The 13,751-nt window shown below is 39.7% G+C and overlaps 1 protein-coding gene across 1 annotated transcript; it reads left to right on the top strand.

Moving 5' to 3' along the window:
• Nucleotides 1–895: 895 nt before the first annotated feature.
• Nucleotides 896–6,472, top strand: LOC121503830 (WAP, Kazal, immunoglobulin, Kunitz and NTR domain-containing protein 2-like). Its single transcript, XM_041778393.1, has 3 exons — nt 896–1,117; nt 3,228–3,544; nt 5,272–6,472. The coding sequence occupies exons 1-3, from the start codon at nt 896–898 to the stop codon at nt 6,470–6,472; spliced, it is 1,740 nt and encodes a 579-aa protein (XP_041634327.1).
• Nucleotides 6,473–13,751: the final 7,279 nt, after the last annotated feature.

Here is a 13,751-nt window from a genome sequence, read left to right as displayed (position 1 = left end):
ACCATTATACACTTTAATAATGGAAATCGATTCAAACATAAAATCCACCACAAATACTGGCCTTGATATTAGAGAGTACTTCCAATGATCCGTTTTTATTGGTGAACTTTAAGTGCAGCAGCCAGCAGTCAGCTCTGAGTTTGGCGCCATCTTGTGGTCAGAAACATTTTGATCAGTTGAAGAGGACAAAGTGTAGATTTTTGCTCATCATGCTATTCTTTAATTTGATGCATGTCAGATGACACTTTAGTTTTCTCTGTGAAACAGAGAAACTCAAAGTATCCAGAAATATATGTATGTATTTTCAAAAATACACCATCGTTACTTTCTTGGCTTTATCTGATATGTCTTTACACCTGTCTTTAAAAAGTTAGAATATCAAAGGTTATTTTTTACCTTATTGTGTATAATAAACCTTCTTCCCTGATGATATGAGAGGAAACCTGAACATGTCAGTCTTCTCTGGGCTGACTTTGCAAGCTAAGGGTTAAAGCATCCAGTGCGTTACGCACAGGTGTCTCGCCAGTCCTCTGAGGAACAGTCTGCATACTGTTGGAGATTTTTTTCTTTAATTAAGTTGATCATAACTGTAACTCAGCTGGGATTTGCTGTCGGACTAGACAGGCCACTGTAATTCATAGATCCTAGGTGGGTTTGCTCACCACAGCCTTAATCTCTTGCTACTATTAAACGTGGAGCGACTGACCTGGAGAGCTCTCCACGCCGAGACCGACCCAGCGCGCTCCGCACAGCGCTGATTTAAAGCTGCATCTGACTCCAGCAGTTAGAAAAGGTTTCATTGCAGGATAATTTACAGAAATAATCTTTTAGCGTTGTGTGCTAAACTCATTTGGAGTCCCGGGATTTTGATTTTCCGCCTCATTACGCGCCGGATATGTGGTGGATGCTGTTTCCCCGATGGATTTGGTTTGTTCTGGGACATTGTTTCACATCTCTGCTTTTTATGGGCAGCTCCCGCGTGAGAGCGATGCCCATGTCCATGGGCTCTGTGGCAAAGCTGGTGTACTCTCACGCAGGTTTGTGCCCAAATGACCTGAACCCCAACCTGTGGGTGGATGCGATGAGCACCTGCATGCGCGAGTGTGAATCTGATCAGGTGAGTTAACGTGAAAGCTGCAGTGATGTTGTCTGTGGATGTATGGGAAATATGAACCTGACAAAAGCTCGTGCCTTTAGTTCTTCTTGTTGTTTTCTTGTGTGGTTGTTAATAAAGATTAGAGACAATATTTATGCACTTTATAAATATACCAGTGGATAATCGAGCCAGGCAAACAGTTACAGAGGTATTACAAGATTTAACTGCCCAATTATTTGTAAGCTACGGTGGTCCTGAAGGTGCAAATGCATAAAACATTTTGGAAAATACAAAAACATGTCATGATACACAAAAACGTGCAGTAAAGCAAAACCATTTCATGAACTGCAGAAATATTTTGTGTAAGTACAATATTTAATAAAATGCTGCAGGTGCATTTTGTAAAAGAGTAACACTATTTCATAAAACAAACAAACAAACAAAAAACATTTTAATAGCAAGAAAATGTCACTGAATTGAAAAAAATGATTTATTTAAAAGTAGAAACAACAAAAATTGTTTTTGTGTTTCAGAAACATTTTGTGAAAGTACAATATTAAATAAAACCCAAAATCATTTAGTTAAATGGATGTACACTTTAAAAAATATGAAGAACAAAAGCATTTTGGAAAAAGTTACAGTTTCATAAAGCACATAAGTACTCAAACAGCAACAAAATGTCACTGAATAAAAAAAAAAGGTTTCTTTAAAAGTGAAAGTTTTTTTTGTTTCAAAAAAAATTTTATGGGGAAAAAACATGTCACGCAACACAAAAAGGATATTAAACACACAAAAGCATTTGAGGGAGAAATACATTTAACTGAAGCCACATAATTACTGAAATAAAAAAAAATCATGTGAAAACATTTTAAGAAAGCAAACACATTTTATGAATTATAAAAACACTTTGGGAAGTATAAATTATTTCATAAAATGCTAAAAAGATTTTTTATCAAATACAAAACTGTAGGGCAATAAAAAACATTAAATGTTAGCAAGAACTTTTCATAAAATGAAAAAAAAAATTGTGAAAATATATATTTTTAATTAAAGCACAACATTGTGTGGAACAAGTATATCTAGTGAAATTCAAAAACATTTAAAGAAACCAAACACATTTTGTCTAGCACAAAAAAATTACATGACACGAAAATATCTGAAACACAAAATCACTGTGAAACACTAAAACATTTTCACATAAAATCCATTCCAGACAAAAATGAAATTTTGTCAAACACAAACAAAAGTTTGGGGAACTCAGAATCCTTTGGGGAATGTAAAAGCAGCTAATGAAACACAAAAACATACAGTGAAACCCTAAATTATTTTCTATTTGACCTACAAGGCCACCATACTTTCCACTTGCATTGCATGAGCTGCTGCCTAAGGTGTTCACAAAAAATAAAAGCAAACACATGAAACAAAAATAATCATTGAGATTATGTAATGTCACACTTGTAGCAACTTGACAAATGTCCTGTGAGTTCTAAATATACAGTGCTTAACAAATTTAGTAGACCACCACCCAAAGTAAGGTTTATGCTTGGTAATTACCAAAATCATTTTTATGTTTCTGCAGTGGTTAATACACCAATGTGTAGAAGCCTCTTTAACCAAAATGATATTTTTAATGCTAAAATATAATTATTATTGTTATCCATGAACTTTCAAAATTTACTGATTTACAAAAAAAAAAAACTTAAAAAAATAGTAAAGCACATTATTATTTATTGATTAATATGTCAAATTGTAGTTATTTACTTGCATTCCTGAACAGAAAAATGAGTTTTAGTGGTTGAATGTTATGCTTGATTCATTTCTGACTTCTTAGAGAAGCCCAGTGAGCCGGCTCAAATTGGTGAATTCAGTTTGAAATCCCTCATTCCTGTTCAAAATGGTAAAAAGTTTTTAGTTTTAGTTTTTAGTTTTAAACAAGTTTTTGAAAGATTTCTAAAATATTTATGTTTTCTTGTTTTTATGACAGGTGGTCTAATAAATTTGTTAAGCACTGTACATGTTTTTAAAATAAATGAAGTCTTATATTTGTTTTTAAATCTGTACTTCAAAGTAAAATACAAACGTGAGTTAGCTGCTCCTCTGTACAAAAGCTTGTCTTTTTTTCCAACTTCAGGACTGCGAGTCATTCGAGAAGTGTTGTCCTAACGTCTGTGGAAACAAGAGCTGTGTGGCAGCACGCTACATAGACATCAAGGGCAGTAAGGGCCCCATTGGAATGCCAAAGGGCGCCACCTGTGACAAGTTCATGTGCTCTCAGCAAGGCTCCGAGTGCGACATCTGGGATGGTCAGCCTGTTTGTAAGTGCCGGGACCGCTGTGAGAGAGAGCCCCACTTCACATGTGCGTCTGATGGCATGACTTATTACAATAAGTGCTACATGGATGCAGAGGCCTGTTCCAAGGGTATCACTATCACTGAGGTCACCTGCAGGTAACATGTTAAGTATTTTAAGTCTCTACTTTTTGTTTTTGCTGAGACGAGGTAAAGTTGTCTTGTTTTAGTCCTCAAAATTAATAAGCATGCTTTGTTTGTTACAGTGGCACCACCAGGATTACATTTCCCAGAACACACTGGGACTATTCTAGTGCATTTAGGAGAGCTTTATTTACTTAGTTCCCTCTTTTTCATCATCACAGTGAGTGAGCACAAGAGGGAGAGCAATAATGCTACTCATACAACACCAAAACTGGGATTAAACACAAGTAGCCAAACACCTGACCTTCAAAACATTGAAATACTGGAAACAATACTGACGTTTTTACACCATTAAAGCTATTCCAGAGGAACGTAAAGTAGAGTTGGGTTTGAGCCCGAATTTAGCCAGTGTTAAGATTTAACAGCTGATCGTGCTAACCGAGACTTTCAGCTAAAAGCATAGTAGTCACAGCAGATGATAAAGATGGAGCACATCCTAAGAAATGTCTTTGTTTTTTCACCATAATGTCAAAAACACATCAGATGTTATTTGGGAAAAACTCAAATAAGATACATTAGTTTTGATCGTTAAAATCTTTTCTAACCACAAGAACCATAGGATGCATGGTTGTCACTGAAAGGTTCAAGTTAATACGTTCTCTTAGAGTTTTGACAAAGTCAGAAGTCCTTTAAAGCTCATCAGCCAGTAGTTGTTTTGTGCTGTGTGGGGAAGATATCTGACGTTTTTGGGCTTGGAAATTGAGGCCTAACTGGATGTGATGCGTCAGCAACAAAAGCAGCTTGATTACACCGATTCATACTGTAGTGCCTTAACAAGAAGCCAGTAATGTGGTGTGATAAAGCGCAAATAAGCATGTGTTCCCCATCGCCCTGCTCTATTTTCTCTCAGTCACTCATGCTGAGATGGGTGGAGAACAGGAAACAGGTTTATAACAAGGCAAAGGAGTGATAGAGAGAATATTTCCTTGATTTTCTCTTACTTTCCTAGCTCTGCAAAGTCTTTTGGCATGTTGTACAAAGTGGAGGTAGCTGTGATTTCGTGATACCCATATCCATGCAAAAAAAAGGTACCATACTCTAAAGACTTGTGGCAACTCTGAGACCAAACATTTGAGTCAATGCTAGCAACTTCTTGGAAGTGCAAAACCCCACACATCTGTTTCTCTGTTTTCCACATAAAGCAGATGGAATGTGATTCAGTGCAGTTCAATTCAATGCAATGCAATTCAATGCTATGCAATACAATACAATGCAATAAAATTCAATGCAATGCAATTCATTCAATGCAATGAAATGCAATTCAATTCAATGCAATGCATTGCAATTCAATTCAATGCAATGCAATGCAATGCAATGCAATTCAATGCAATTCAATGCAATGCAATGAAATGCAATTCAGTTCAATGCAATGCAATGCAATGCAATGCAATTCATGCATTGCAATGAAATGCAATTCAATTCAATGCAATGCAATGCAATGCAATTCAATTCAATGCAATGCAATGCAATGCAATTCAATTCTATGCAATTCAATGCAATGCAATGCAATGTAATGCAATGCAATGCAATGAAATGCAATTCAATTCAATGCAATGCAATTCAATGTAAGCACAGTTTGTGCAGGAGGATTACAGCTGGTGGCGCCACTGATTGTTATAAAAGAAGAACCTCTGAAATATCTTGACCCTAAAAAACTAATCTCTTTTTTAACCTACCAACAGGTACCACTTGACCTGGCCAGACACCAGTCCAAATCCAGAAGGGACCACCTTACACCCCACCACTGCCCTCCAGACCACCCTCCCAGCTGACATCCAGCTCCCCTCCATCCACGGCAGCCTCACCCAACAGGCTGTCTTTGTGGGCGAGACAGCCAGCTTCCTGTGTGAGGTGTCTGGGAAGCCACGGCCTGAAATCACCTGGGAGAAACAACTGAAGGGCAAAGAGAACACCATAATGAAACCCAACCATGTCCGAGGGAACGTCGTGGTCACTAACATTGGTCAGCTCGTCATATACAACGCTCAACTTCAGGACGCCGGCATCTACACTTGTACAGCCAAAAATGTCGGAGGGAGTGTGTCAGCACACTTTCCCTTGGTGGTAATCAGGAAAGAAGCGAAGGGTAAGAATACAGAAGGGAACAGTACCAATCTGCCATTTCCAGCTGAAGAGTGCCTCAAGAATCCGGACATAGACGACTGTGGAGAAGAGAGCATGAGCTGGTACTATGAACCAAAGAGGAACAACTGTTTCACCTTTACATACAGTCAGTGCAATAAAAACCGGAACCATTTTGACACCTATGAAACCTGCATGCTGTCATGTGGAGGAGATCTAGCGGCTCCCTGTAGCCTCCCGAGCCTCCAGGGGCCTTGCAAAGCCTACGAGCCTCGCTGGTATTACAGCAGCACCCTCAAAAAGTGCCAGAACTTTGTGTACGGTGGCTGTGGAGGCAACGAAAACAACTTTGAGTCCAAAGAGGCCTGTGATGAGATGTGTCCCTTTCCAAAGAACCACAACTGCAAGATTTGTAAACCCCGGGGCAAGATGGTCAACAGTTTCTGCAAGAGTGACTTTGTGATCCTGGGCCGTGTGACCGAGTTGACGGAGGAGCAGGAGTCGGGCCACGCTTTAGTGACGGTGGAGGAGATCTTGAAGGATGAGAAGATGGGCTTGAGGTTCTTCGGGAAGGAGCCCTTGGAGGTGACACTTCTGAACATGGACTGGAACTGCCCTTGCCCCAACATCACCACAGCAAACGGGCAGCTCATCATCATGGGGGATGTGCACAACGGGATGGCCATTCTGCAGCCCGACAGCTTCGTAGGCTCGTCCAGCTCTCGCAAAGTCAGGAAGCTTCGTGAGATTGTACACAAGAAAACCTGTGATTTTCTGAAAGATTTCTCTGCTGTTCAATAGAGCCTCGAACACTCTCAAAGTCAGTTGTGTTGGTTTTTTGATTGTTGCAAGCTCCAGTAACCTCATCAGTTTGACCGAAGTAGGCAAAACACGTAGCTTAGCTTTACGTTCAAGTTTGTTTTGCCTGTTGCCGCTTCTTTTCTTACAGATCCTATGATTAGATCACAAATTCCCTTATAGTATTTATTCTTGTCTTTCTCGTCAAATAGCTTTTTTCAGTTGGAATCAATCATAGACACTTGTAATAGCCACACTTTGAGGCGGTTTATACCTTGCATGTAGATCCATCCTTGATAATCTGACATTTATTTAATATTTAATCCCTGTATCTGCTCATCAAATAATATATTAGAGTCCTCCTTCTAAATGTTATGTTGAATACACTCATATATTCCTTGTTTAGGGTCTCCATTATTGGTACATTTGCTTTATTTCTTTGTGTAATCACAGAATCGACCTGGTGTAAAATCTCTCTGAGCACCTGAGCCGAAAGTAATGCCATTTGAAGCCTCAGTTTATGAATCCAATAAGCTCTTTGGTTCCATATTTTCTATTTTAGGAACCTTTTTGATAAGTAATACAGAAAATATATGTGAACTTCTGTTCTTTGTATTTATTTTCCTTGATTTGTCTCCTGTAGTGTTACGGCCAGAACAGATATATTTTTATGTTATCTATTATGTACTAGGGTTCATTTAAACTTGTATGAGTATGAAACAAAATGAATAAAGATGATTTAGACAGATCTACAGACGTCCTTCTCAGTGATGTTGCTGTGTTTCTCCTATGCTCCGTCTGTGCTGTTTCTCTCGCCAACATCCCTCCATCCTCGTCCTCCTCCTTCAACTTGTATTTCAGACACACATGGCTGAGTCCGAAGCAGGTCACATTCCAGCCCAGCTGTGGTGGCCCGCAGAGTTGTGTGTTGTGTTGTGTCTGGGTCTGGGGCCCTCACATAGCACACACCCCACCGGCCATCCACTGGCCTTGAGCGGCCCCTTTCATGTGCGAGAGGCCGGGGTGAGAGGGAAGAGGAGGAGGAGGAGTGGGATGTCGGCTGATTCTCCCTCTCATTTACTCAGTTGGCCACATCTGTGCTGAAGAGACTTAACAAAGTTAGAATAAAGTTATGTTGAAATGGGGGAGCTTGATGTTTTACAAATGCATAACCAGTGCTTGACAAAGTAAAAGTTACCCAGACAAAAAATTACTTGTTACTCCTTTAGATTGCGACAGCAATGCCTAAGTTCAAACATAGCCTAGTCTGAACTTTAGTTCTGCCTAAAAGCAGAGTTTACACTTCACTAACATTTGAGGTGTTGCACCAGCTGAGATAGTTTCAATGCAGCCCTAAATTACAGTTTTAATCTTACACCTACCTCCTTGTAAAGTTTGCCTACAGTGCCATTAAATTATTATGTCATTGATGATTTCACCACTCATTGTCCCTCTTGTTATTCTACAGTTTCTCTAGATATGTTTTATCACCTAATCATAATGCTTTGGCATATTTTGCATACACTTCCTCTGCTGAATGCTGATCAACAACAGCAGCATTAATCAACGGGTAGACACAACCAGGTCATGCTCTGGATGTTCTTGCATATCACCAGGGGCATGGGAAAATAATCTGTTGAGAAATAACAAAGCCCACACCTTCAGGGTAGAGTAAGCACATCCAAGGTAGCATCCAAGCAGGTAGTAGGGTTGCCAAGAGCCCGTGGTCATGCTGTAGATCTCCCTAATGGCTCAAAAACTGCCAGCGATCTCTGGGAGTATTTCCAGGAGAAAAAAGGATTGTACAAAGGAGATGCCGTCAAGCTTGGCCTTGGCTGCTAAGCAACTCAGGGGGGTGTCAGCAAGGCCGCCCATAAGGGGGGGATAAAGGGGAGAGCTTTCTGGGGCCCAGCCAAACTGGGGGCCCATGGAGGTCAGCAAAATCATGATCCACTTTAAATTGAAGCTGTGATAGCCATGTTTTATTTTTAACCTGAATTTAACCGCTATTTCAGAGCAACAAAAAATGAATTTCATTTAGAATCCTCTTTTTATTGTTAACAGTGTGGATGGGCACACTGAAGTAAAATTAGGAAAATAATGCCAGACTTCAGAGCTAAGCCATGGTGTGTGCAAAGAATGCCAGAAAATATCGAAGACAACTTTAACCCCTTAAAGCCTGTTCTATCATATTTGATATATACTTTTTTGATACCTCTATCTAATCAATATGCTCAATACATTACTAAAAAAAATTCTGAATCCAATCTGATAAATGATAAAAATGCCCTCAAGTGGATTATCAGTTACCAAAAACACCTAATGTATTAAATGAGATGCAAAAATATATATGTTAAATTTTGTGGAAATCTGTATTTCTTTCTTTCACTTTCAGTAGAAAGTGTAATAAACATTTTAGTTCCAAAAAATGAGAATTTTCTTGCTGTAATTTGTGCATTCAGGCTTTGAAGGGTTCATGAAAGTTACAGAAACTCTTAGGGGTCCATGACCATGCCGGCATGATTTCATTATGTGTTACTTTGTCACATGACAGCATGAAAACAAAGCCACGTTTTGCATTTCAATCACTTCATGTGGAAAGAATGAAGCTTTCTTTTATTTTTTTGTTTGATGCCAATAGGCCAAATTAAACAGGAAATATGATCATTTGAATTTGATATGAAAATTAAGATTACACATAGGGGACGGTGGACCATGCTGTACGGGACTGGCACTGGTATTTTTTTTATAATTTCAGCATATTGTAATTTCTTTATAAAAATGACAATATATCGTTTGAAAGAATAATTTTTGAAAATCCATTTTTGTGGGGTGTTGTGTTTTTTGGAGGCCCCATATATAATACAGTAAATTAAAATTAAAATATATATAGTTTTCATTTTATAAAGTTGTGGTAGTGCTGAAAAAGATTATACCAAACCTGAGCATGGTATTCATTTTCTGAGTGGTTTATTTTGTCAAAAGAAAATTAACAAAATAGCAAAATAGCCAGCAGACCTCTAAGGGTTAAGTGAAAGGTGGCAAAAAAAAAGAAATAGGCAAATATTAAAAATGGTTAAAACTTGCAAAAAGAAGTACTAAACATGGATGAAAATGGCAAACATGAGGATAAAGTGGCAAAAAGGGTAAAAGTGGCAAAGAAATGGTGAAAATGGGTGTAAAGTCACAAAAAAAGTGTTAAAAGTGGAACAAAAAGGGTTAAAAACAACAAAAAACAGGTCAAAGTGGCAAAACATTGGCATAAGAGCAGCTAAATGGTTGAAAAGTGGCAGAAAAGTGGCTAAAATGGTTAAAAGATGCAAAAGAAAGCAGAAAACATTTTCATTGTGGTATGTCTAACAATCAACAAGATGCTTCTCCATTTCTGACATCCATCTAATTTTATGTTTCAAGTTTACTGTGAGCTCATCATGGCTGTTTGTTATGCTTCCACCTTTGGTCAGCTTGCTTCCTCTGACTGTAAATACTGAACGTGTTCAAGGAAAATCTGTCAAGACATTTATTAAAACCATCCAATAATCGGGCTTTCTGTAGACTTTGCTCATACATGCAGGATCTATAGCACTAGCGCATGCCTGTGGGAAACATTTGCCCCCTTGGTTTGACTCTGATCAGCTTTTGGTGTCTGTTATCATTTTATAGTTGGGGTTGAAAGCCGCGGGTAGCTTCCTCCTCTACATTATATTTTGCCTTCCAAGCTTTTGTACATAACACTTCAATATTTATGGCTCAAAAAGGGCCAACACTGTTAACATAAAATGCTCATACAATTTTAAGAAAAATGGGGGTGTACATTTTTAAACAGACAATGTAGAAACCATAAATAAATCGTCTCCTTGTTATTCTAATTCTATGCTTGGGTTTGGTATGGACCATTATCCTTAACCCATATGGGCCCCCCCTAGGAGAATAGGCCCCAGAAAACCTTCCCCTTTTTTCTCCCTTATAGGTGACCTTGAGGAAAGTATCAAGTTTCCACAAAAATATAACTTAAGTCAAGTACAGATACTCAAAAATGCGCTTTAATGCACTTCTCCAGTAAATTTATTTCATTTATTTCAGTTTGTAGCTTTTCATGTGTCTCAGTCCTCAGATAGAAGAGATAAAAAGGCAAAATGCATGAGGATAAATGTGCGAATGGTTCCAACTTCAAGTGAGAGTCAGCTCAGGGTTCACAGGAGCTGCAGGATACCTTCAGAGGAACAGGAAACAAAACATAAAAGAGCAAACTTGCCACTGACCGTTCCCCCTTCCCCCCTTGTATCCCCGTCTTTAACCCCCTTCCTCAGCCTTCTTCCTAAACTCTGTGCCTTCTCGACCCGGCAGACAGCCAGCCTTGGGCGGCAACCTCTGACCCTGCTAATGAAAAAGAGGCCACCGAGGAAAAGACCACTTTCATTAGACCTGTTGACAAGTGTTAAGTGACTGGCTGAGCTCCAGATGAGCTCCACACAAACCCCTTGATGCCCTGCACATCACAGCCAGCCGCTGATTGGAGTATCAAGTTCACTTAGAGACCACCAGCCAGGCAGCCTGCCAGACAGACCATAATAATAAGCCAGACAGCGCAGGCACAGAGGGGGGCCACAATGCCCTCAGTGACACAGTATCATAAAGGAACTCTATGTTCAGAGAGATGGAGGACTCCCTTTAAGATATATGAGGGACAAAATACTAAATGATAGTATACTCTCAGGATGATGATGGAGGGGAATTTTTCTTGATCTAAGAGCATAAAACATGAAACACAAAGACCAAAATCACTCTAAAGGACAGCATGGCTCAGTAAAGTGCAGAATACCAACTTCATATAATCATCTGATCCTACAAAGGATGTGACGGTCCTCATCAGTGATGATCTGCACCTGCATCCTGAAGCCAAGAGTGCAAACTCAGACTAAAGGGGGTGCTGGTGGGAGAGTTGACAAAGGTAAGAAGTAGCCTGGGGGTCATGTGCACCAAGGGGCCTCCAGGCCTAGGCAAAGGCCACAAAGAGGTTAGCAAAAACCTGCTCTGTTGTAAAGTTAATCAGTGATAACCATATGCCATCATCCATTATCCACACAGCTCATAAATATGGGGTTGCATGGCTGGGGTCAGAGGAGAGGTGGGGCACCTTCGATTAACACACAGAGACAAAAAGTCACCAGTTAATCTGACATGCATGCCTTTGGATTGTTGGAGGAGGGCTGGCTACATACAACATGATTTAAAGCCCAACTTTAGGCCTAACTCTCCCCCTCTGACACCTGAGACAGTCAAGGTGTGTCAGAAACACTTCTCTTTTCAAACAATCCTCCATACAAGTGTGAGCTGTCAACATGATTATTTTACTGTTTCTTATAGCAGTGGAGCTCCACAACCTCAAATCAAACATGTCACATGATTAAAATGAAATCTGAAGCCTCTGGTGGAATAGCCACATGAACATGTTATGCACATGAACATAAATACTACTTTACCTCCATCTCAACCAGAATTTCATTCAGGTTTATTCCCTCATTTTCTGATTTTTTACTGTAACCATGGGCATTGTTTGGGTTTTTCTGATACCGTAAATCAATGCTTTTTAAAGCCCCTGTAGAGTAAAATCCAAAGATTTTTCTTTTTTAACACCAGATATGTTGGAATATGGTTGTTGTAAGCATGTGAAAATACTGAGATCTATATGTGACTGAATTCTGAGTTTAGACCATTAGAAAGTTTTTCACCTCTTTCCTGGCTGGGTTTCATGTGGGCGAGGCCAATATGTGGGCTCATGATGTCACGAGCCCACAGTGAGGAATGACCCCGCCCTCTAACAGCACAATCTAAAATCACAGAGCAATTCATCTCTGTCCAGTCTGTTGTTAGCTGATGTTACTGCCTTTACTGAAGTTAACAGTCAGTTAAATGCTGTTGTTTTTGTTTAATTTGAGGTAAATTTGCCAAATCTATCAGCCACAGTGGTCTGTGGATCATTGAAAGCAACATAACAGAGATGTCAGACAGAAAAGGTTTGTCACTTCTTCTGAAGTCAACAAAAGGTCAAGAGACAGGCTAATGGCGTGTGCTGTCCTCCATTCAGATTGTAACATTTTTAAAACCTGACCCCAAATGTTCATATACAGCATGCGCGCCGTGCACTGAAGCGCCATGGGTTTGCTCCAACTGAAAGCTGAGCGACCTCGCCCACTGGAAGCAAGTCTAGAACGTTGCGCCGTGGCGTACAAGCCCTGATCAGCAGGAAGAGATAATGGGAGAACTGCAAGTTCACGCAGGAATAGTATGTCAACAGTGGACTATTTTTCATTTTGGGGTTAATTTATCATCCTTTCCGGTATAAGTCCATGATATTATTGCTTCCTCCATTGAAGGAAGTGAAAGGTTAATGTTTGCTTAAAGGATCAGTGGTTTTATGTAAAACTCTTTGGCTAAATATCCCCAAAAGTTAACTTTCCTCATCAATGGTGCCATTGTAGCTCTGTGACCCACTGACCTCTTGGTGACCCTTTGCTCTTGCTGCAGGATGAGATGTAATGTTGAAAAAGTGATGATTTATGATCGGGAGTCCATGCATTGTGTTTTATTTAAAAAAAAAAAAACTGATATTCTACGCTTATGACTTCCATGGTTGGTGCTTTCTGAACAACAGTGAATTTACGAGGTTTGGGAGCGGCCGGTGCTGAAAATCGACCTGCAACGTATCTGAAACAAATTGGAGGGAAGTGCTGCTCCAGAGACACGCCGCTGCCGCCGGTCTGGAGCGCCGGCTGTGGAAATGCTCTGATAGACTAGAGAGGGAGCGAAGTGCTCCGCAATACGATTTACCGGCGCACGCTGTATATGGAAATAGGGGGTGAGAGGATTGTATTTCTCCTGGGTGGGCGTGGCTTCATCTCATTCAGCAGACACGCCCATGCCATCCTGGAGCAGATTTTCCTGCCTCATATTTCACGATTTTGAAGCTTAATTTTATAAACTTTGAGATGTTTTATTTGACCGAAATTTGAAGTGGGGGTTCATAACACAGTGACCTGTCATAGAACAAAACTACATATATATTTATTTTCACTTTACAGGGTCTTTTACACTCTGGGAGTTGAATTGACACTGATGGTTTTGCTGTGTACTGACTTCAGTCCCCTTTAAAAGCCCCATGTGTTCATACCAAGCCAAGCAGATCTAATGAAATATGAAATCAATGAAATAGTGGAGAGGTAAGTTGTTAAATCGTGTGAAAGACTAAAAAACATTATTCTGGCAGAAGACCTGATACCAT

This window comes from Cheilinus undulatus, linkage group 21 (genome assembly GCF_018320785.1).
Source record: "Cheilinus undulatus linkage group 21, ASM1832078v1, whole genome shotgun sequence".
NCBI lineage: Eukaryota > Metazoa > Chordata > Actinopteri > Labriformes > Labridae > Cheilinus > Cheilinus undulatus.
Note: the sequence above shows the minus strand (reverse complement) of the source record. Positions and strands in the feature narration are given on the sequence as shown.